At 35.9% G+C, this 24000-nt stretch overlaps 1 protein-coding gene across 17 annotated transcripts in view; it reads right to left on the bottom strand.

Moving 5' to 3' along the window:
- The window catches only part of Epb41l2 (erythrocyte membrane protein band 4.1 like 2), a 192064-nt gene that overhangs the window by 54895 nt on the left and 113169 nt on the right, over positions 1 to 24000 (bottom strand). For all 17 annotated transcript variants that reach the window (XM_076858249.2, XM_076858248.2, XM_076858245.2 and 14 more), the window contains 6 exons: positions 16898 to 16940; positions 12734 to 12809; positions 9167 to 9385; positions 7682 to 7769; positions 2814 to 2966; positions 2197 to 2294 (listed from right to left, as the gene is read on the bottom strand). In XM_076858249.2, the coding sequence (XP_076714364.2) occupies positions 2197 to 2294; positions 2814 to 2966; positions 7682 to 7769; positions 9167 to 9385; positions 12734 to 12809; positions 16898 to 16940 (677 nt within the window). The remainder of the gene's footprint in view (positions 1 to 2196; positions 2295 to 2813; positions 2967 to 7681; positions 7770 to 9166; positions 9386 to 12733; positions 12810 to 16897; positions 16941 to 24000) is intronic.

The following is a 24000-nucleotide window of genomic DNA, read 5'->3' as shown; positions in this document are numbered from 1 at the left end:
TAAACTGATCTATTTTTAAGCACTCTGCAGACACATTATGATTTGCCCTTTCTATGTTAAGATACATTGTTTTATATAGCTTTAGAAGCATTATGAAGATTTATAAATATAAAATACTTCTGTTACTCATTACCTTAAAAGTTTGTAGGAATGAATCAGTCTACTTTTAGAATGAAGTCGGTGACTCATTAGTCAAAAAGATGGAGGGACTCTGAGGTTTTTGCAGGGCTAACAAAAGCTCCTGCTAGAACCATATGAGAGGGAGAAGAGAGCAGAATGAGGAATGTGTGACTTGGAGTCAGAGAGCCAGGCCCCCAACTCTGCTTGGGCGCCTGCTGCTACCTGCCTCTGAGCATCAGTTTCCTTCTGCTGTGGTGAGGAACAAATGAGTTGCTGCAATATAAAGCAATGGATTATGTGTCTGACAATTATAAATGCTCAAGGAAAGAATGTTAGCACTTGTCATTTCTAAAAGGATTATTGCTTTTATCATTATAGGGAAGACTGCTGTCTGTCCATCCTAGACTTATATGACACAAAGTTTTATACTGGTTTTATATGAGTGGCTCATGGGTCTCATAGAGAGAAATGTTATGGCTACCAAGAGAAATCAAATTTTTCAAAGCTATCTATGATCAGTGTAACTGAGTCAAGGTGATTCAAGGATATTTTATGATTTATATTTCTCCTCTAACATGGGTATATTAGAACAGTTTTGAAAACAAATCTATTCAATTTAACCTCAAGAAGGAGTCGTTTGTACTGACAATTCACTTTTAAAAATAGCACACTATGGTACCAAATTAATAATGATGGCATGAGGGTGATGGTGATGGTGATGGTGGTGGCAATGGTGATAATGATAAACATTATTATATACCTGAAATGGTTCCGAGTTTGTTTCACATGTATAATCTCATTAGAATTTCAAAACAATCCATAAGTACATATTACTATTATTAGCATCTCATGTGGAAGATAAAATTGAATCACAAAGAGGTTGAGGAACTAACCAGTTACAAAGATAGAAGGTGGTGGAACCTTCTCAGACCCTAAGTCCATAGCAAAAATCTTTAAAATGAAGGGCCTAGATACACAGTTCTGCAGACCACAGTAACAGAAAATGGATGAAATGAAGGTAACCAAACTACTTGTTAAAAATCTGCTGCTGAAGAAAAGTACAAAAGGAGGCAGGATACAAACTAAAGATGGTCATCTGAGGACTTTTTGGTTCTTAAAAGAGCAAGACATAAACATATTCATTGGCCAAAGTCAAAGGCACCCACTAGAAAGTAAAAAATTTACCTGGCAGGATCCTCTTGTGAGGCATGAAATAAGGGTTTAAGCAAAGGAATAACTATTCTTTTCTTGGGACAGGAAAGGAGTAAAACAATGAATGCAGGGAAGGGAAGTAATTCCTAATTACAAGGGAAAAAAAAGAAGAAAAGGTGCTCATGACTTAAATTTCTACTCTAAGCACACAACAAAATGGGGAGTACCTGAGGGAAAAGGCAAGTGAGCCTGGGGACTCTAGAAGAATAGGAATATTTGGGATGTCAAAAGGCAGAAAAGACTGATTGTTTAGGAGCACTGAGGATCCAACTAATGTGAGAAATTATTTATCTGTAATAGCATTGATCCACAGAGGTGTGTTCTGTTATAATGAAGAGCTCCTTGTATCACCCTAGTTGTTCAACTTAAGATGGCACTTAACAGCACAGGTACAGAAGTGGTAAGGTGGGAATTAATGGGTACACAGAACTAATCCAGTACCAGCTTAGGAAACTGGATATGGAAAGAGGGCAGAGGTTATACCACTCTTGAAAAAATTGCCTAAGGGACAGACCACAGAGTGTAGGCTGGTTTGGGCAAGAGGTGAAGTGAGAGAGCTGATGACAACATCTAAATGAAACCTAAGATGAGTGACAGCGGAATGAACAGCAGCAGGCAGAGAGTAGTATGGTGGTTATGGAAGGAAAGGGCAAAGTTTTGGGCAACTGCAAAAGCAGATCACAGCATAGCCTTAGGCAACAGAAAAGGACAGGGGAATAGACTATATGTGACAGATGAGATGTGGCACCAAGGAAAGCAAAGAACCCTAAGGCAGGGGTTGATGCATCAGCTATACTAGCCACTACCACTTCCTGATCCATGGAGGGCACCAACAGCAATTCCAAAGTGACTTCTTTAAGTTACCTGTAGAAAGTATGATGCTCCACACACACTTTCCATAGCCTCTTTGCTGCCCGATGGTTTGGCAGTTTGAACCCAATGGTGCTCTCAAACTGCTCCAGCTATAACAAATCCATAAAATGAATTAGCATATCTCCTTAAGCTCTGACTAAAAGCTACTGATAAACATGGATTTAGTTGTTTCTGTAGGAATTCTTCTTCAGAAAGGAATATATATCTAATATAACAGACAAAATGAATTTTTCATAGATTGCAATACTATTTTCTATGACAAGCAAGTATCTTCTACTCACATAAACCGCTATTCTTCATGTCCACTAGAGTGCATTTTTCCACCTTTCTATTTACTCCATCACTTAACTGATTCAAAAATAAGAAATGAGTTCCTACTATGTGCCAGACATATATTACTTTTTCTTGCTGTGCAAGACATGGTGGTTGAATCCATTTAACTAGAGGAACATGCTTATAAGATTTATCAAGAAGCCCTGACCATTTTATCATAGAAGAATAAAGAATATTTCTTATCCTCATGACTTTGTGAAAAATAATTTTTTTTAGCTCTTTTTAGTAAAAGGAAACACTGACAACTGATTCTATATGACAAGGACATTACTTACCTCTGCTGGCCTAACTTTAATGTAGAAGTTACTGCGCTTATAAGAAATTTTTAGGATCTTCGGCCAAGCAAAACGATTGATTCTCAGTCTATCTTTATAAATGAGGAGCCCATTAGCGCACACACCTAGCTTGATGTCCACGCCTTCTGAGTCCTGCCAAGCATAATTCATGTGACCACAATTAGAACTACAATAGTTATACAGATCAGGGGGCTGACTAGCCCCTCTCAAATCATGATCAGGAATGCCAACTTAACAGGTTTCTATTTAAAATGTTAGTGCAGGTACATAAATTAACAGAACACATGTATATTTTAAATCTTCATCTTTAGGATTCAGGTTTGCTTTGCCAAAGAAATATGACAACATGATTATAGAACACAGGATTCTTCAAAAGGCCTAATCCATACATTCTCAAGCTCTATGAAGAGCTAACAGGAAAGAAGGGAAACAGAAGTAACTTTAGATATCTTGAAGACCCGGATGATATAATACGTTCCCTGGAGGATACTCCAGCCCTCATGTCAGTCTGTTGGTCTTCCTAAGGTATCCTCAGCCATTTGACTTTAGGCAACTTCCAACTTTATCTCAGATGAATAATGCTAGCCAATAGCTGTTAAAATTATGACTAAACTTGGCAAAACAGCAAACCCTCATAGAAACTTCTCCTCTAGTCTGACAGCATTGAAACAGAAATCTCTGAATTCTTTCAAGCTATTTTTCAATAACTTATAAGTGCTGACAGCATCCAGTTCTCATTTAGCACTCCTTTGACCAGTATATTTCAGAGGACTGCAGACTCTTGAACTTCTTTTCTTTTCCCCAGATCTTTAATTTGAAATATATGACAATGTAAAATAATCTCGAGCCTGAAAGATTTTTTTAAAACAAACTTAGACAAAAGTGAAAAACGGTCTCCTCATATTTCAAGTAGTGCTGAAGATCTAATGTGCACAATATTCAAAATTCACACATCACAGTTTACCGTGAAGGGAATCACATTCAAGATATGTAAAACTGGCATGTATTTTTCAGAGTTATTCACATTTTCAGAAATCATTAACAAGTTGGAACAAATTCTCACAAAAAAAGCTGAGACAATTATCATATTTAGTCTACATCCCAGTTCATGAAAAGCTTAACATTTTGACTCTCATACTAAGAATAAAACACAATTTATATTAGAAAATATTTTAAAATAAAAGTATTGTACTAGGCAACTGATGTAATTTCTTTATCTGCTGTGACTCTTGAAACTGATATACAAGCACAAAATAAAGTTATGTGAGACCAACCTGAACAGAGGTGGGTTATCTATCTGGTCCCAAACACATTCTCTCCTACCTCCCTTATTGCTGTTTCTTGGCTAACCTCCAGCCTATCCCCACCATATAGAACAGACTGTAAAAAAAAAGAAATTAATTTATATGATGCTTTACTTGTACTTACCCTGGCAGCCATAACTCTCTCTAGGAATAAAGCATAAAAAGCTGCAGTGAATTAGGCCCAGGTACCCAAGCTACTTGGCCCCAGACCCAAAGGGTGTGTTTGCCAAAAACTTCACTGTCCATGGCCAGAGGGAGCAAGGTGAGAGATGGCCTAAGATAGCATGTTCTCACCACAACCTGGAGCAACCCTCATTTGAAACACTGAACAAAGCCATCTCTGGTCTGTAGCAATCTTCAGATAAGACAAGGAAGCTATTTTATCTGGCTTAAAAATAAACACCACCCGTATTCAAGTAAATGGGTTGATTTTTGGTTGTTTTACTTATTGTTTTAGAATGATCCGTAATTATTTGTGTGAATAGAAATTAGAGAGAAAAGGAATAAAGTGAAAAGGAAAAAAAGCATGTCTAAATCCTCCAGGTCCGAGTTATACCACTCAGCAACCAAGTCAAAAAAAAAAAAAAAAAAAAAGACTGAATAAAAAGGAGCAACCTCCCTGCCTTGCTCATTGCTCCTTTAAGAAGCTTCTCCATAAGGACACCAATAGGATCCCATGTCTAGTAGATGCAGGTTATGATGAGTTATTGCACAAAATCAAGGAAGTCTGGGATTTTATAACCAGATCCCCTCCCTGTGTGGTCACATGAAGCTGGCTGTGTCCCTCTATGAGGGCTCCTCTAAAGACAGCCTTCTCCAGACACATCACTCCTTCTGGATTTTGGTAACCACTCTTTGCCCTATCCCCTTTGGACCTACAGGGTCAAGAAGGATGCTGTTGGGTTGAGGGTATAGCTCAGTGGTACAGTGCTTGCCTAGCATATTAATGGCCCTGGAGTCAATCTCCAGCACACAAAATTTTATATATATATATATATATATATATATATATATATATATATATATATATATATATATATAAAAGACGGTTGCTATTAACAGCTGAGAGATTATAATAGCACTCTTGTGGTTTCCACTCCCTTTGTCAAGAATCCTCTAGTCAACACTCTTCAACTTATCCCAACTTGAGTGTGCCATTAAGAACTCTTAAAATAAAAAAAGAAACAAAATCTTATCTTAATGCAGCAAGAAATATTTCAGAAAAGTACAAAACTTTAATCTACATGAAAAGTTCCTTTAAACTGTTACATGTATTCTCTTCCATGAGTCACAAATCATGCTTATCAAATATTATTAAAGGAGTCTAAGAAATGATAAACAGAATGAATAAATGATACAAATAGTACACTGTTTTTTTTTTTAACAGCATTCTGCTCCTAGCTAACTACATTAGCAAAAACTGCCATCATACTTGTAATAGAGTATGCAACCTTTGTACTTTTCTAAGATACAGCACTGAAAAACAAGAATCCTAAAACCCTATAGTACCGCCATCTATGAATCAACTTCTAAGTAATGATCCACAGAGTAAAAAAAAAGAGAGAGAGATAAGAATTATATAGCGGGTGTTGTAGCTCAGTTGTAGAGTGCTTGCCTACCATGCATGAAGCCATGCTCAATCCTCAGCACTAGAAAAAAAGAGAAAGAAATATGGCAAGAGTAACAAGTTTCAAAAAAGCAGATGTGCCAGCAAGGTGGAGTATCTATCTGGTCCCAAACATATTCTGTCCTACCTCCCTTATTGCTGTTTCTTGTCTAACCTCCAGCCTATCCTCACCATATAGAAAATAAGGCAAAAAACACTCAAGCACTAGAAGGCTGAATTTCACCTTCTAGTAGGATTTATCAAAAGGTATCAGGCAAAGGGACTGCTTAAAAATATGTGACTTTGGGTAAATCATTCTCTTCAATGTGTTTTATATAGTTATAAAAATAAATACATTCAAATTTTAAGTTAGTATGTGTGCAAATGCTTTTTTAAATTAAAGGAATACAGCATCTACCAGTTAAAATTGATACTGTCAGTGTCTATTCACTAATAGGAAAAAAAAATGTCTTTATGCAATTAAAAAAAAAAAAAAAAAAAAACAGGGGCTGGGGTTATGGCTCAGTGGTAGAGCGCTCGCTTAGCATGCATGAGGCCCTGGGTTCAATCCTCAGCACCACATAAAACATTGTATCCAACTTAAAAAAAAAAAAAAAAAAAAAAAAAAAAAACTTTGAAAAAAATGATACTTGTAATATGATTCCATTTTTAAAAGGCATGAGAATTCAACTGTTCAGAGATGAAAAAAATGAAAAGAAAATGTATCAAAACCTACCTGCTTATTCCTGCATAAAGAGATTTAAGTGATTTTTATTTTCTTCTGATTGCCTCTATTTTCTGTGATAAACATGTATTGCTTTTTTAAATATTTTTAATTTCTTAGTTACAGTGGGACACAATACCTTTATTTTATTTACTTATTTTTATGTGGCGCTAAGGATCAAACCCAGGGCCTCGCCGGTGCTAGGTGAGCACTCTACCGCTGAGCCATACCCCAACCCCATATTGCTTTTTTGATAAGAAAAAATACTTTTAAAATAAAGGAAGTTGCTGAGGACAAAAGAGTGCCTTGCAAATATAAAGTATGATTAATAACAAAAAAGTAAGAATTACAAATTTGAAGCCCAGGGAGAAAAGTTATATTTGAGTAGGAGGCTTTTCTGGAGATTTCTCAAATCATATAATCTGGTCTTTCTATGGTACATCTAGAGATTGGCAGGATCCTTTAAAAGCAGGCAACCAGAGGTTCTCTCTCTCAGTGTATTGACTGTATATATTTTGCAAAAACAAACTTGTCTTTGACTTTGTCTATCATTCTCCTCCTAAATTCTCATCACTCTGTGATCATCTAAGCTGGAATCAAGAAGTAGGTAATATTTGTTACCTGTTACTAACTCACCTTATCCTATCACCTGTCTCTATTATTCCATTCTTTTACTACCTCTGAAATTAGACTGAAGGTTTTTCATCATCTGGAGCCTGGATCATCCCACTTTATTTTCACACAGGGAAAATCCCAAATCTAGGAGGTCTCCTTCACAACCCAGGAGCTTTCTGGAAGGCAGTCATAGCTGTTCTGCTTTTGTCCTTTCATACTTGCTAAGAATTGCACACTCCTTCCTAAACAGAAAAGAGAGGAAGCTGCAATAGTGCAGCATCTGGACTAGCAAAAACTGACTCAGACTAACCAGGGTAAGAGGACAAGGGTGGAAAGGCTGACAAAGTGAGTCTTATGGTAAGTATCAATTAAAGGGTACTAGTGAAAGACAAGGAAAAGAAGAAAATACAGGAGAACAAACAATGCCTCCCACAACCATGAACCTCATAATTAATCACCAAAGAAACATTACAAAGACCCCGAAGTGAAGGCTAATATAATAGCCTCTTTCCAAAGCAAGCTAGACTATTCTAACACTGGAACCTTTTCAAAATTTCAGTTAATAGACTGCAGTAAAACTACTCCTCAATGCGTTTACCTTGGCATGATGTAGATCAACGCCATACATGGAAAGCCTCTTTGCATTTTCTAAGAACTGAGAATCAGCTTGTGCTGGAGATAAGCCCCTAAGAATGAAAAGAAACAGCATTGTCTTATTGGTAGATGAAAAATAAATGCATTCAAAATGGGGGAAAGGATGTGTGATCTTGGAGTGTTTGGGTTTGAGGCAGTAATGCAGCTAAATTTGCCGAGACATGGGGAACAGGTAAGGAGATTCATCTCTGAATCTCTAGCATTTCCTATTAAGATTTTCTAATCTTAACTGACTGTCTGCAAGGAGGCACATGTCAATCTTTGTCCTTTTTATCTTAAAATGATGCTTTTGATTATTTCCACTAAGGAAAAAAGCTCTAGGAATAACAGGCACAACATAAGTTAACTGAGAATAAAATATAGTAAATAGACCATTTTTAATTCCTCAGTTTAATTTTGCTAGACTTAATCATAAGACAGACCAGAATTACTTGTATTTGATTTTATACCTATGATAAATAACACATCATATTCTGTCCACACTAATATTATTTTCATTCCAAAATTATTTCCATTCCATCCTATGTCCCCAACTAGACAAGTTTTAAGCTTCTGGCAGACAAAACTAGGTCCCATGAGTCTTCATATTACCCATGGCATTTTAGTACCTGGTATTTCAAATTTAAATTACAGAATAAATGTTTGTTGAATAGAATGCAAATAAAGTTCACAAGAAAATATTTAGAGTCAAATACTCTATCATTTTTTGAAGCAAAGTCATGAATGTGGCCCATTTAAAACTTCTCAGTCTCTTAAAGTTCCTTTCAAATTATTTCACTCACATTTTAAAACTAGTTTTACAACATAAAACAATTTATAATTTTGTAGCTAGAGTTATAAAAACTAGTGTAAATAGCCATTGTCTTTTTGCACATATATATTCTTACTCCAAATGTATATGCTATTAAGTTAAGTAATCCTTACTTAAATTAAAGAGCGACATCTGTGGATCATGTAATCATGGTACACCTTCAGTTACTATTCCTACATCCATCATCACCCACACTTTTACTCAAACCCAAGGACTCATTATTCCCCAGGCTTTCTTATCAAATACAGTAATAAAAATAATTGAAAGGGAAGAAATGTAAATGCCAACAATATGTGGGTATATTTGCTTCTTGTACATATGCTAAGGGATAAAACTGGGGAAAGAGACAAGAAAAATGTCACATGGAAAAGTACATTTTTACCAAAAATGAGGCAATTTAGTTTCATGCACACAACTCTAATATTATATAGTCATAAAAACACTGAAAGAATATCTCAAGGGTTACAGGTTGTCTTGATGGGTCTGGATGATGCTCCAAAAGGAAAAACTGGATAATCCCAGAAAACATATGTTCAAATAACCTGCCAGGGTTACAAAGACAAACTATTTAAATCTACCATGGCCAATCTCTCTCTAGCAAGGAGATCAACTACAGACCTGTGGGTTTTATGCAGCTCTGCCACCTTCTCTTCCAGTTCCTTAGTCTGTGTAGGGGCAAACTGGAAGTCACTGAGGTCAATACTGCTGTGCTCTTCTGGGTCATAGTCTCCAAGCTCAGCCTGCAATGTGTAGGAGCCCAGGAGGGCATGAGTCACAAATGAGCAGGGCAGGCGGCCAGAGGCAATGTCTTTTCGAAGCTGAAGGCACAAAAAGTATCTGTGAAGAAGAGCAAAGGGTCACAGAAGAATAACTAGTTAACCCTGAGGCACTCATAATTCCTTAAATTCTACTATTTCTTTGAAAATAAATATATATTATATACATTATACTCATATCCACAGCACAAATAGTCCTCTCTGATAAAAAGCCTCACCTTGCTCTTCGGACTTCTAAATTTATAACTTATTTATAGAAGTCTAATTAAGAGAAGAAAAATTCTGAACGGCTGTTCTGGTAAATTCTGGTAAGTTTACAATAACTACTACAATAAAGTTAAAAATTCAATCATTTCAACTGTCTCCTTGGATTTAAAACTGTAATAAAAATGAGCACACTTCCTAAAAGTTGTAAAGATTAATGCAATATCAAAAAAAAAAATCACTGCAGTCTAGTATTTGCAAGAAAAGCTAATTTCACCCACTCTTGACCATCTCTACCCATTTCCTATTAATATCTCATATTCCTTTTTTCCTGAGATGCCTTTAATATCAATTATAATTAAATCTAGTTTGAAGCCCTTACTTGACCACTCATTTAAAGAAGCAGCTAGCCCAGTAAGTCAGATAGCTGACTTCATGTTACCTTGAGCTAATCTGCTGCTTATAAAATGGGACAAACTCTACCTTCCTTTGAAAGTGAGGGTAAAAATTAAATACTATAAATAAAATACTTGGCATGGTGCCTGAATCAATAACTAATAGTTATAATAACAAGAGCAATTCTAATGCTTCAAGTGGCTTACTACAACAGCTATAAGAGAATCTTTGCTTTCCACTAAATTAACATGAAAAAACATGTGATACCTATTTTATGGGGATCTTTCTTCTTTTCAGCCCCGCTATCAATTCCTTTTGGTGAGATCATAAAACTGGATTTCTCCTCTCAAATTTCACCACTTGCTAAGGTCACCTCACCATTGAGCCCTCTGAAATAGATGGTAGGGCCCTCATTCTTGAAAAAAAAATTTTTTTTTTTTAAGAGACTATCATTCCTGCTGGCTACTGGCTACCTTTTTTCTGTGATCATGTTTGCCTGGCCAGGTTTTAGAGTCCAATACTCTTTCTAAGTTCTACCTGACAGGTTCAGGAGTGGTGGCTTCTGGGCAGGTGTCTGTTCATGAGTCAGAGACGACATCCCACACCACACAGTTCCAGTTCAGTTACACCTGAATTGCCACCCAAATCTACCACTGGGCAGGGATAGATCATCATTGTGGTCCCACAGTTAGCAAATCAAGTACTCAATAATTTCCTGAAAATAAAAGTCTTCTCATTAGTCCTGCAGTCTGAGTATTTTTATTCATTGTGTAAGTTCTCTTTTTAAGGATGATTATGTTTCCTTGACCTATAGAAAATATGATCACAACTGCACCTACTTTAGAAAACTAAATCTTAAACTATGATACCAGGTTACCCTCAAATTCTTAATCAGTAATACACAGAGCTAGTTCTACACATTTTGTGGTACTTCGAGACCTTAACACAAAGATTTCATCCTGCTGCTTCTTTTTATATTATTGTCACTACTTTTCACACTGGTCCTTTCCTCTGTTTTTAAAGTCTTAAGTCCTAAAAACTTCAAATAAAAATCAGCAAGAGCTAGCACAGAAGATTCTATTATTCCTCCTACCAGACAGGGAGAAATGTTTAAACCCAATTTATATGTAAACCCAAAGTAATGAAGTTACAATCACCAAAGGATTATCATCCCTCAAACAAATTACCGCAAAAAGGAGTATACAGTTTGGGTCCCAAAGTCGCATTATGTACAATCTTCAAAGGCACTCCCCTGCAGTGAAGTTTCTGTACCCTACATACACCAACCTATCCACGTTAATGCTTTAAGCAGCTTGCTGTGCAGTTACAGAAGCTACTATTTATTATTTCTAGCTGAAGCTACTTTTATCAGAACTAAATTAATAGTAATTAATTTGGTATATTGGTACATTCCTATTCAGCAACAAGTAATAAAAAATGAAGAAAAGGCCTGTTATTTTTTTTTATTTTATTTTTTTATTGGTTATTCAAAACATTACAAAGATTTCAGAATCACATTTTTGTAACATAGAAAAGAAACTTCCACCATTCCTACCTCACATGGATACTACACATTTTAAGCATCTATACAACTTGATGTTCAACAACAATAAAAAACTAGGCTAGCAGAGAACATCAAAGGCACAGAACCCAGAGAGATAAGCAGTCTTTCACTAAGACCCTCTTGTTTTCTAAATAGTACAAATGCTATACAATTTTCCTTAGCCATGTAAATAACCTTTTTAAAAATATATAAGAATCATCCCTTTATACTATTTGCAGGGGGCGATAGTGGAGGGTTGAACCCGCGGCACTTAATGACCAAGCCACATCCCCCGTCCTCTTTTACTTTTTATTTTCAGACAGGGTCTCACTAAGTTGCCAAAGCTGGCTTTGAACTTGTGATCTTCCTGCGTCAGCGCGTGTCCAGCCCTTTACACTATTCTTAACAAACCTAAGAAACGTCATCATTTACTACCAATCTAGCAGGGCTAAGATGTCAAGGCACTTGCTGATTCACTGTCCTTAGATGCCACTCTCGGGATCAGTAAATGTTCTCTTGCTCTTGAACGACCCTTTACTTGCAATTTAAGCATATGTTCTTATAGTCCACATAATCTTCAAGGAAATGGAAAGAAAATGGCTATTGCCTTTACATACTGTTAGTTTTATCTGGGGCAGGGAAATAGGGGAGGTAGAAGGACAAACAAAACTACCAGTTCAACTGACTTTTTAAAATAATTTCATTCATTTACCCTTATATCATCTTTATAATAAGAGAGAAGTACACAGGCTCATATAATAAAAACCACCTCAGTATTAAAATCTAAAATACTGAACATCAGTGTCTTTGTAAAAGCATATAATAGAATCTGTTGTGCTAACTGAAGGCCTCAGGGGCACAGCTGAGATCAGACGCTTGCCTAACTTGGGGCCTGGCAGTCTAAAGGTGATTAGGTCTTTAACATTTAGAAGGTGGGGTAGCTTTTGAGGAGGCCAAGAAAACTATTCAGAGATTATGTGGACTGGAAGAACATATATTTAAATTACAAACAAAGTTGCCAGCAATACCATTTAAAAAGTATTTTAGTACTTAAAAGGGAGAACTAAAGAGAAGTAAACACGATTTTTGCAACTGGCAACATTTCAAAACTATTTAGGAAAGGATCCATTTCCAAGAAAATTTCTAAAACCCAACTTACTAAAACTTTGCTTTAATGTTCAATCCTGAGATTACTACCATGATTCCACAGAGCACAGAAATAAAGGAGAGCTCTAAGATTTATTTTAATATGCAAATATAAAATACCTGGTAATATCTTCAGTCAACTGAGAAGGATCAGGAGGATAAAATTTCACATTAAAAGTAAACAGCCAAGGAAGATCTGCAATTATTAAACACCATGGTTATTTACCCAAATACGAGGATAACTATTTAAGATGATACAGCACTGACTCATTTCAGTATAAATCAATTTGTAGAATTTGTTAGAAGAATATCATTTATAAAACCAAAATGAAACAAAAAATAAAATAAAAATCAATTATATAAATAAACCACTATTAAAGAATAAGTTCGCTTTCTCATAAGTGTTTATTAGTATATCAACAAATGTTATATATGGTGATCCATTACATAAATAACTAAATATAACCTCCATGTAATAGTTCTGACATGAAATCTGTTTTAACCAGAGGATCTTCAGCAGCAAAATACTCTCCACCCACTCAGAAGGGGGGAGGGGGGCAGTTTCCCTACATTGTTGGGGGGAAAAGAGTAGAAGCAATCACAACAACTATTCAGGAAATGATTAAAGATTTAAAGGAAGTGTTCAAAGAGATCCCAAGAAAGGGAAAGCATGGTAAATGGTGAAATACTTTAAGAGAATAAAATTATTTCCCAGTTTTTGTAGAGTAAGCACATACTTTTATATAACATACACTGGGCCATAAAGAATGAGTGTGTTGCCAAGCGCAACAGTACATGCCTATAATCCCAGCCACTTGGGAGGCTGATGTAGGAGGATTGCAACTTCTAGAGTCTTCTGGTAAGACTCTCAGGAACTCAGTGAGATCCTGTCTCAAGAATAAAAAATAAAAAGCACTGGAGATATAGTTCAGTGGTAAAGTGCCCCTGGGTTCCATCACCAGTATCAAAAGAAGAAAGAAAAAAAAAAGAATGCGTGTCAAACAACTATATCATGAAAGTTACTAAAAATAAAAACATTGCTATTTACACATTAATTTATATTTTGCTACATCACGTTTTGGTTTGATCAGGAGCAATAAAAGGGAAAAGGGAGAAGGCAGATATTATTTTCCTAAAATGACCCAAATTAATTCCACTAGCCTGAATGTACAATTTAGCTCCAGGATCATAGCATTTTCCAACAAAAACAGGAAAGTTTTCTCTCTGTGTATAATTTATTTGAGGCCCTCAAAGGACCTTTAATTTATGGACTTAAAAATTTTTTGAATTCCATTCTCTTGTTCAACATATTCTATTGTCCTCTGTCATCATTAGCACATTATCTTCTCTCTCACTCAATGGCTACTACATATATACCTTACTTCTGTTAGATTTTGGCTCAATACATCGTTATTCCGCTAATAAAATCAATCCTGCTGAACTCCAGAAACAGATTTCAGTTCTGTTTACACATTTAAAACATGGTAAATTAATATAGAATCTTCATAAATATGAAGAAACATGATGTTCCAATGCCTATAGCACTGTGTTAAACACAGTACACACATTATGCACATGCACTTTTCTGAGGTGACTGCTAATCCATAATCAAGCAAAGTCATCACTGGATTATCTTTTCTTAATAATCCCTTGTTTATTTGTTTTCTGGGTATTAACATTAGCATATGCTTGCCTGGATATGACTACAGGCATGTTTCTATTAAACTTATATTTGAGGATATACTTCCAAAACCCATGAATACTCAATTTATTTTAATTGAAAAAATTGTACATTTCTATGGTGTACAATGTTAATTGAATTGATTTTGTGGAATGGCCAAATCAATTCAATTAACATACATATATATCCTCATATAATTATATTTTATGTTAAGAAAACCTGAAAATCACCAATAATAAATTAAGTTAAATTTGAATTCAACCATGAATTACTCTGGTTTTACTAGCTACATAAACAGTTCAGCTAATTATGGATTATTTATATATTAGTCACCTATAGGCCTTACATATATAGGCTTCTTTGTATACATTTGAGAAAATAAAGTTTGTTTGTTTTTGCTTTAGTTTTGGGGGGATAGCCAGAGATTAAACTCAGGGATATTCGACCACTGAGCTACATCCCCAGCCCTATTTTGTATTTTATTTAGAGACAGGGTTTTGGTGAGTTGCTTAGCGCCTCAATTTTGCTGAGGCTGGCTTTGAACTTTCAGTTTTCCTGCCTAAGCCTCCCTAGCAGTGCGGCCACACCCATGGAGAAAATAAAGATTTTTTTAAAGGTAAAATTTAAATGAGAATCAATAAGTTTTTTGGTTGTCAAAAATAACCCAAAGATTAATATTTATCTTTTCAAACAGCCTGTTAACTGTAAAGGAACAATAAAATCATCATAGAGATTGGGCTAATAGAACAAGTTGAAAGAAGAGTTCTTTCGCCCATCTTAATACAGGAAGAAAGAGGTCAATAAATAATCAAACATAGGAATATGATTCATAATCAGGACAAGTCTTACACTCTAAAAGTTTTCCAAAGACTTTTTTCTGGAAGGTTTCTTTCAAAAATTTTGAAACTTTTTGAAAGTTTTCTTTCAAAAGATTACCAACAGGTAATATCTATGACTCTAAAATAGTGATACACACATAATCAAATGAGACCCAAAATAGGCATCAACTCAATGGAACATCAATTATACTTCAAAGATTGCACTTTTTCTCTCTGGGTCACCTGACAGGTCGGGTTTCAAAGAAAGTGGAAGAACCAAGTGCATGAAATAACTGCAGTACAGTTTCTTCCATGATATCAGTGTAATTTATCTAATTTATTCCTCCCCTCCTTTCCATCATGAAACAAACACAAATGGGTAAAACATCAAGATAATACATTGAAAACAGAGAAAGGGAGAGAGGAAATGAATGTAAAAAAGCCAGGAACAGTAGTCAAAAGACAGAGTGGCCAACCATGCCAGAGAGCCTAGGACTGTTTCAGTTTTAGCATCAAAAGTCCCATATTCTAGGGCACACCTCAGTATTGGCAAGTCAGGAACTCTAACCAAAGATTTTTTAAATGAAAAATAAAGGATATAAGTATATCTGTCTAAAAAAGGGAGACAAAATGAGGGCAATAAGGTTCAAATGTAAAAAAAAAATACAGAAAGAAATGATAGGAAGACTAACAATTAGGAGTGAGAAAGAAAATAAATATGGAGACAGAGGTAGATGGAAAGGGCAAGATGGGAAGCATAGATTTATTCCTGGGTTTTGACATTAGAAATAATAAATAAGTAGGGATGTATAATCAATAGTGCAGGGCATTTTGCAGTTAGTTTTCTAGAAAACAGCTTCTCTCTGGAGATCTGGGGCCCAAAGTCTTAGAAGGGCTATAAGGCATTTACCACTCTTCACATTTTGTTCTCCAGTATAAAACATTCTAGCTACTCATGATACCTTGCCTTCTCTGCTCAGTCATTCACAGACCCTGAAGTAAACCAAGTATCCAAATGCCCTATCAGAGATTTCTCTGTGGTGCTAATATTTCTTGGCACAGCTATCACAAGCAAAGCAATTTTCAGAGCACAGCCTCAAGGGAGCTGAGGCTGGTTAGAGTGGGCACTGGAAGTCATCTGGGGATTCTACAGTGAGAAAAAAAGGGGCAGTGGGAAGACAGGAACAAGCAGGCCTAATCACAAACCCAGACCGAAAGAGCACTTAAGTGCCTTGGGCTGTGGAATGGAGGGAGCAAGCAAGAGGCAATGACTCAGAGAACTGAAAAGATGGTCCTGACTGACTTTCATCCCTGAAATCCTCACTCCAGTACACCTAGGAATATGTGCCTGTATGCCTCTGGGGCTTCCGATATGCTTACCATTAAACCACACACTTCCAAAATGCAATGGACAAGGCAATAGTACCAGGTCTATATACAATAAACCTTCCCAAAGTGAAATCTGCAGAAAAACAGCCTCTCATTCTTTCCCAGAAATAAAGGATGAGATGTTGCCTTATACTGGTAAACACTGAAATGGTATGTGCAAGAATGTTCATCTGTAGCCTCCTGAAAGGTAGGAGTTCTAAGCCAAAGACAAAATAAACAGTCCCAATTCTACAAATATATCATTAACATTGCCTTCTAAGATGGTATAAAATAGAACAACATTCTATTCCGTCTTATTATTCCAATCTGAATCCCTATAAATTTTATTAAAGATGGAAATAAATAGATAGAAAGATTTAACTTAATAAATTCAAAGTATGATTATTTAATACTCACTTCGCAGTTGTCTCTTTATTTCTTTTGCAGGATCTAGCCAGTTCTGCAGAAGGGAGGAAAAAGGATTAATTATGCATAAGAAATTTCCCAGAAATCAAAATGGAATAGTTTACAATTCATAACTTAAGTACAAAAACATCTTAAAATATTTTAATTCAAAGCAGGTTTCACCTACTAGCATTCCCTTGGGCTAACTACTGATTTGGTTGTGTGTGTGTGTGTGTGTGTGTGTGTTAGAAACATAATCTTTAAATACTTTTAAAGTGAATTCCAGGAGTCTCACACTCTTCGATCTGAAAACATTTATTCAAATAATGAGAAATAATTTATGTACATGTAAACTTTACAGAACTTACAGCAAATAGCCCATGTGGACACAATCACCTCAACTTCTAAAACCAGGACCTCCTTTAGCCTCATCTCCCCTGCAACTGTACCATGCTAATGAGAAATATCACCAGATTAGAAACAATATTTTCCTTCCTGGCCTTCATATAACATCCTTTCTTCTTTTAAACTTCATTCAAAGTTGGAAATTGAAATAATAAGGAACTCACTTTCATTTGCCCCTCACTTCTGCTCTTTGAGAAAGTTGACAGAAAAGGACAGAAAACCACTACAATACCATAAAGTAAAAAAGATCAAATTTGAACCACCAGGTTCAAACTTCTTGGACACGAAATGTTTCAAAGCTGTAAGCAAAAGATCCTTGCAAAAATTTTTAAAGATATATTTTATTTACATTTTTATATGTCTCCCACCCTATTCTGAAGTCATTATTGAAGTTCATTTACCTTACTAATATACAAAGTACATTTTTCAGATATAATAAATTACATTTAACATCTGTGCTTAAGCAGAATTTTATTCAGATATATAAGGCAAACAAAATGCTTATTATGACTTAGGAAATAAAAAACTACTGTCTTAGAAATATTTTGAAATGGTACAACAGAACATGACCTTTCACTGTTAAAAATAATTACAGTAGTATATTTTAAAAGCAGAGCTGTGTAAACCCCCTCCGATTTTACTGCACTGTTCATGGCCAGCACTCAAGGCAGCAAGGACCCAAGGTGTACATGGCTCTGCTCTAACACTGGTGATATTCAAATCTCTCAATAAAGAGCCACTACAGCATGGTCTAGTTTCATATTATTGGTATCCCAGCTGCATGGACTATTGATAGGAAGGGCCAGTGGACCCTCTAATGGTACCTCCAGTGCCATGTTAGGGAGTAGCTCTAATTCTCCCAAGAAAAGAGCCTGGCACTCAGCTTCCATGCCCTGCAGCTGCTGTCCCACACAACAGCTGGCTTACAAATGCCAGCTATGATGAGTGCCCCAAAATGAGAAAAACACATCATTCAGCTTCTAGCCCAGACTGGACTGAGTCTGAGGGAGAGGTGTGGGAGGGTCAATTGTGTGGCACTTTTATCCAAGAAAGCAACAATCATACCAAGAAAAACTGAAGCAGAGACGACTGGTGGCAAATTGAAAAGAAAAAATAAATTCCTTAGACCATTAACAAAGATGAAGAGAAAAACAGAGAGAAAACTCCTGGTCTTGAAGACAGATCCTCCCATATCTCCAGTCTCATTAAATGTGAGTTGATATAGAGATGTGTGTGACAGAACAACAAAACATTTCTGTGTCCCACAGAAGACAGCAAAGGCAACATAGCATTTTGAACCTCCAAGAACTAACCCTGTGCCTCAGCCATCTGACTCTCACCTAAAGCACCAACTCCTTGTACAAATACCTGACAGTTACTGCAGAACATGATGAAAATCAGTAGAACCCTAAAACACGAGTGACAAATCCACTAGCCAAATTTAGACTCTTATCCTCAGACCACTTCCCATAAGACTAACAGCCATGATACATAAAAGGCTGGTTTGGCTTCTTTTCCTATTTTGGACCTCAAAGTATAAGGTGAGCCTGTTTACCCTATGTAACCAAGCACAGCAGAAGTGACTCCTTCCATTAACCTCCCTGGTTTTCCTTTTCCTAACTACATTAGCTTCCATACTGCAAGCCCCATTCCTCCCAAGGAGTAAGGAGGTCTTCCCTCTCCCCAGGACTACACCTTTGTAAAAGCTGGGAAAGACTAAGCATATTATTAGGCACCATCCAGGGTGCTTGGCAGTTTTAGGCAACCAGTAAGTACTAAATGAATAACTGCTGACTGCTATCTGCACGTTGCTGCCTCCTTCTTCTCCACGCTGTGGTCATCTTAAATGATCATAACTTACATTAGGTTATTAATGTATTTTTATTTGAATTGTTAAAGTACTTAGATCATGTTTGGTGTATAAATTTTCTGCCTGCATCATAAATTCACAAATAAAACTAACATTATAATATTATAAAAAATACATATTTGTTTTACCTGGATTACCCATTGCAAATAAATATACATAAGCAAACAAATAAACAAACAAAGTTTTTTTCACAAATAAAATAAATTTTCCAGGTTTAACACTTGAGAAGACTGGGTGGGCCAAGCAGCAGACACAAATAGATGAACAATGACACTGGAGAATGAGATAAATGATAGGAAGCCACGCATGTTTATATACACTCTCCTCCACCCCATGACACATCATGGTGCATCATCACCGTGTTTTAGATTTAAAGATATGGCTACTACAGCCATAAATAGAGACCTTGGACTCAGAAAGACAGAGTCAAATTCTGTCCTTTTTTGAGGATACTGGGGATTGAACCCAAGGGTGCTTTACCACTGAGTCACATCCCCAGTCTGTTTTATTTTGAGACCTGTGTCTAAGCTAAGTTGCTTACAGCCTTGGTAAATTGCTGAGGCTGGCTTTGAACTTGGAATTCTCCTTCCTTAGCCTCCTGAGCAGAGACTGGGATCATAGTCATGCACCACCATGCCCGACCAAAGGTTTTCTATAGAATATGACTTGGGCACAAAATTCCTTCATTTCTCTAAGTCTCAATTTCCTCAAATGCAAAATGGGGATCACAACATCTAGCTGATAGGGTAGCTCTTTTCAACCAATAATTCATTTAAATGCCTCCTGAAGATTAAACATGCATGCCTTTTAAAAGGCTTTACCTAAGTGTCTTTACTAACTAGATCAGGACTTTTGTTGCTGTTTTGCTTGCTTGGGAACTTTTGGCAATAATAAAACTAAATTAGTTCATCACCTTTTGGTATATATCCCCTTTCACTAGTCTAAGTGCTTCTATATACATGTTATAGAATCATCTAGCTAAGTTTTCCAGATTTTGTCTGATGATGAGGACCCATCTGGCAAATGTGTCAAAAGATAGACTCACCCATAGCCCACATAGAACATCCTAAAACACTCCCCATGGAAGAAGTCTGAGCATCTCTATTTTAGTGATAGTTCCAGGAGGCATGTGTTAAAGCAAAATTAGCATTTTCTTAGTTCTTCCTACTTTCAGGTACAATATGGCAAAACTCAGAAGAGCTGAAACCCATGCATATTTCAATAAAATTTATCTTGGTTTAATAAAATTATAATATTTTCCTCAACTACTTAAAGGCAGGAACATCTCACTCAATTTGGTGGCCTTCTCCTCACCTTCCCTTGTGTTTCCTACTCCAAACCCAACATATAAACCCAAGAAATATTTATCTTCTGAATAAACATCAAGTAAAATAAGAAATTAATAACAGTTTCAAGGAATCCTCTAACAGGCTTCCAAATAAACAAACTAAAAACCCAGTCCTAGAATATCAGAACTATTAAAATCATCTTAGAACATGAAATCAGGAGGTAATGAACTCACCCTGGCAGGATGGGGCATTACATCTTTATTCTTACTAACTTCTAACTGAAATTTAACATTATCATCTATTATGAATATACTACAAAAAAATGTGGTTAACATCAGCAGGATGACTTTATCACCCATAAAAACATAAATTTTTTCTATATCATATTATAGTAGCTGCAGATATCAAAATATCATTTATGCTAACAAATATTTTAAAATCATAGAAGATAAACTGGGTAATGATGAATTAATATTAATTAAAACATGTACTGTTACTTTATTCTAAATTTCTTACTAATATTTTGAGAAACATTTACTACTTTCTTTGTAGTCCTGTGTACTTTATTATAATTACACATTTAAAACACTATTCTGAGAAGCAGCCCTACAGAATTTACCAGATCAAAAGAATCCATGAGAAAAAAAAAAATTTAAAACACCTGCCTTCAAAGGTTATAAAAATGTTTAACCTGAAAGCATAATGAGTGGCTGTGCATATATGTGCTTTTACTCTAAAGTCCTTCTATTGGTTGACTAGAAAAACTCCCTAGCCCAACTCTTAATCCTATACATATTTGAGGATGCAACAGTCTTAGCTAACCAAGTCTTCAGACTTTTCCCTACAACATTTTCAATGTGTCCTCAGAAAAGGTATTCAACATGATTTCCAATTATCTTCTAATGACAGAAACATCTATAAAAAATAAAAGCTTGATTATGAATCATAACATGATTCAGAGGATGCCATTGATGGAAAGAACCTCAAAGAATTATGGTCCGAATTTCCATACAGAACAGGAATGGTCATAAATATTTGTGTCACTTCTGGGATTCCAAACAATACGGGGGTATTAAGACCCAACTCTCTTGGTATTTGTGACCTTTCAAACTCCTATAACTCTCTGCTACCTTAAAAGAACATTTTATCCCCAGATCAATGTTTCTCACACTCAAAGGTATATAAATAAGAATCATCTGAAAATCTAGTCAAACTCTAAGTTCTAATTCAGCAGATGTAAGTTGAAGGCCTACCACTCTTCATTTCTAACAAGCTCCTAGGTAGTGCCAAAACCACTTGCTGGTCCTTGAACTACCCTTTGCGTAGTATAGTCCTAAATTTCTGTGCATATAAAAATTCCTTTCTTTTCCTGAAAGTCGACTGTAGAGACATTTTTAATCTTCTAGATAGACACTAAGTCTTCACAGAGAAATCAGTGTAATTGCTGACAGCTTTCTGAAGAAAGCTCTAGCAGGGCACAGATTCCAAACTTTAAGTGTTTCTTTGAATTCCTTCCCATCTCACTAAGCAGTTACACCAGAGAATGCAAAGATCCACAGCCTCTTTATTCCTCTAGCTCACCCCTTACAGTTGACAAAAATAAGTAGCCATCAGTATCAACAAGCAGCATCCTATCAGCATCTGAGCTTGCAATTGCACTTACTTAGCAAGGCCTTGACATACTAGACCTGGGTGACAACTCAAAAAATATTCACAAAATCCATCTTGTAGTTCTAACAAAGAATCTCTCCTCAAATAAAATTGGACTCCTTGAAATCTCTGCCCAACTAGACCTCCATGTTTTGACTTCTGTCATCTATGAATCATCCAATTTCAGCAATAATCCCTGCTGATAAATTGGTTTAGCCAGAATCCCCACCCTTGATATATTATGGGGTTCTTCATCCACCACCATACCCCAGGCATTGCCAAATTACCTGGCATGCAGTCATCAAAAACCTGTTAGGGTATTTGGCAAGGATCCCTGTAATTGTCAATTCTCTGGTATTTCCTTTTAGTAATAATAGAAAATTATTCACTAAACATCCCAACATACACTATAAATTCCTACTTCTCCTTTTATTTGGAGTTGAGCCCAATCTCCCTCTCCTACCAAAAATCTTACTGCAGTGGTCGGTCCCTGGAACAATCATGGAGAGTCCTAAACAAACTCTGCTTTGCTGTTTTAGCAAGTGTTAGATTACGTTGCTCCTTAGCATTTCATTTCTCCAAAAAGTCATCTACCTCTCCTAACCGCGCTTTCAGGGTAGACCCTAAGCTCGCAAAGTGAGAGGTTTCCCCAAATGCCTAGCCATGCCTTCCTCAAATTTCTTGGTAATCTCTAATTTGTTCAGGTGAGAGAAATTAACAAATTCAACCTAACTCACATTGTATTGCCAAAAGTTAAAAACACAAAGGTAGTTTTGTTTTAAATCTGCATTTTCCATAGAAATCTATAGCACTTAAATTGATTCCCCTTTAACATAACTTTATTAGACCTAAATTAGATCTATTAGAACCTCTAACCAGATGCTGATGTTGAGAGAAAAGTTACAGACTTTCTATATCACAGTAAAACCTTCACTGTACATCTTGGAGAAAGTGGGATTATAAAGTTTAACTGGATTAAATATAGAATTTTATTAAAACAAGTTTATATGTGCTAATAATCTAACATTGAGTTTTCAGTTCTAAAGTTAGCTGTGTATATTAACTGCATTTCTAACAAGTACCTTTTTCAATATCGCTTGCAGGAAAATGACATTGTAATGCCTGGGCCAAATGCCAAATTCTATTAACATCAGAAATCCAAGACAATATTTTCCCATTGAAGACAGTCCAAAAATCATGGGTCTACTTAGATATAAATATAAGAACTACATGGACCTGGAATCCTATTTATAAAAGAATAGCACGTTGCATGATGCCACATAACATTTTCCACAGTCAAGTATACATTAGAACTTTTTAATGTCTGTTGAAAACTCTTAATGCTAACAGTGGCACATGTTCATGCTTAATAAAGGGCTTCCAACTCAGCATCTCAACCATAGAAGATACTGAAACTAAAAGAAAGTTTAGATATTTTCTCCATGGAAATTTTTCATATGCAATAATCATGGTTTTGCCTGACCTTAACTTTACATCTAGGTTGAAATAAGATCTGAAACTTCTGCAAATACAGATACAGATAATACTCAGCATGAAAAAGAAACAAACTAGCTGGGGGTACAGTTCAGTGGTAGAGCATGTGCTTTAGTAGCACAGACAGGGCCCTGGGTTCAATTGTCAGTATTAAAAAAAGAAAGAGAAGCTTACATCCTTGTATCCTATTGTTGAAACTGAATGGGGTTCTAACAAAGCAGAACTGACTAAGCTTAGTTTAAGAGTAACAATTTTTCTGGGGGGAAAAAAAAGGTCACCATATAAATTTTTACTGGAAGAATAAAAGTTCTTTTGCCTAGATCTTTTAATACTGGATTTTGTCTATATAAGCATGAAAGAATTTTTAAAATTACACAATACATAAGTTATAAAAGTTAATTAATTAT

This window comes from Callospermophilus lateralis, chromosome 6 (assembly GCF_048772815.1).
Source record: "Callospermophilus lateralis isolate mCalLat2 chromosome 6, mCalLat2.hap1, whole genome shotgun sequence".
In the NCBI taxonomy this organism is placed as follows: domain Eukaryota; kingdom Metazoa; phylum Chordata; class Mammalia; order Rodentia; family Sciuridae; genus Callospermophilus; species Callospermophilus lateralis.
The sequence above is the reverse complement of the archived record's forward strand: the minus strand, read 5'-3'. Positions and strand labels throughout refer to the sequence as shown.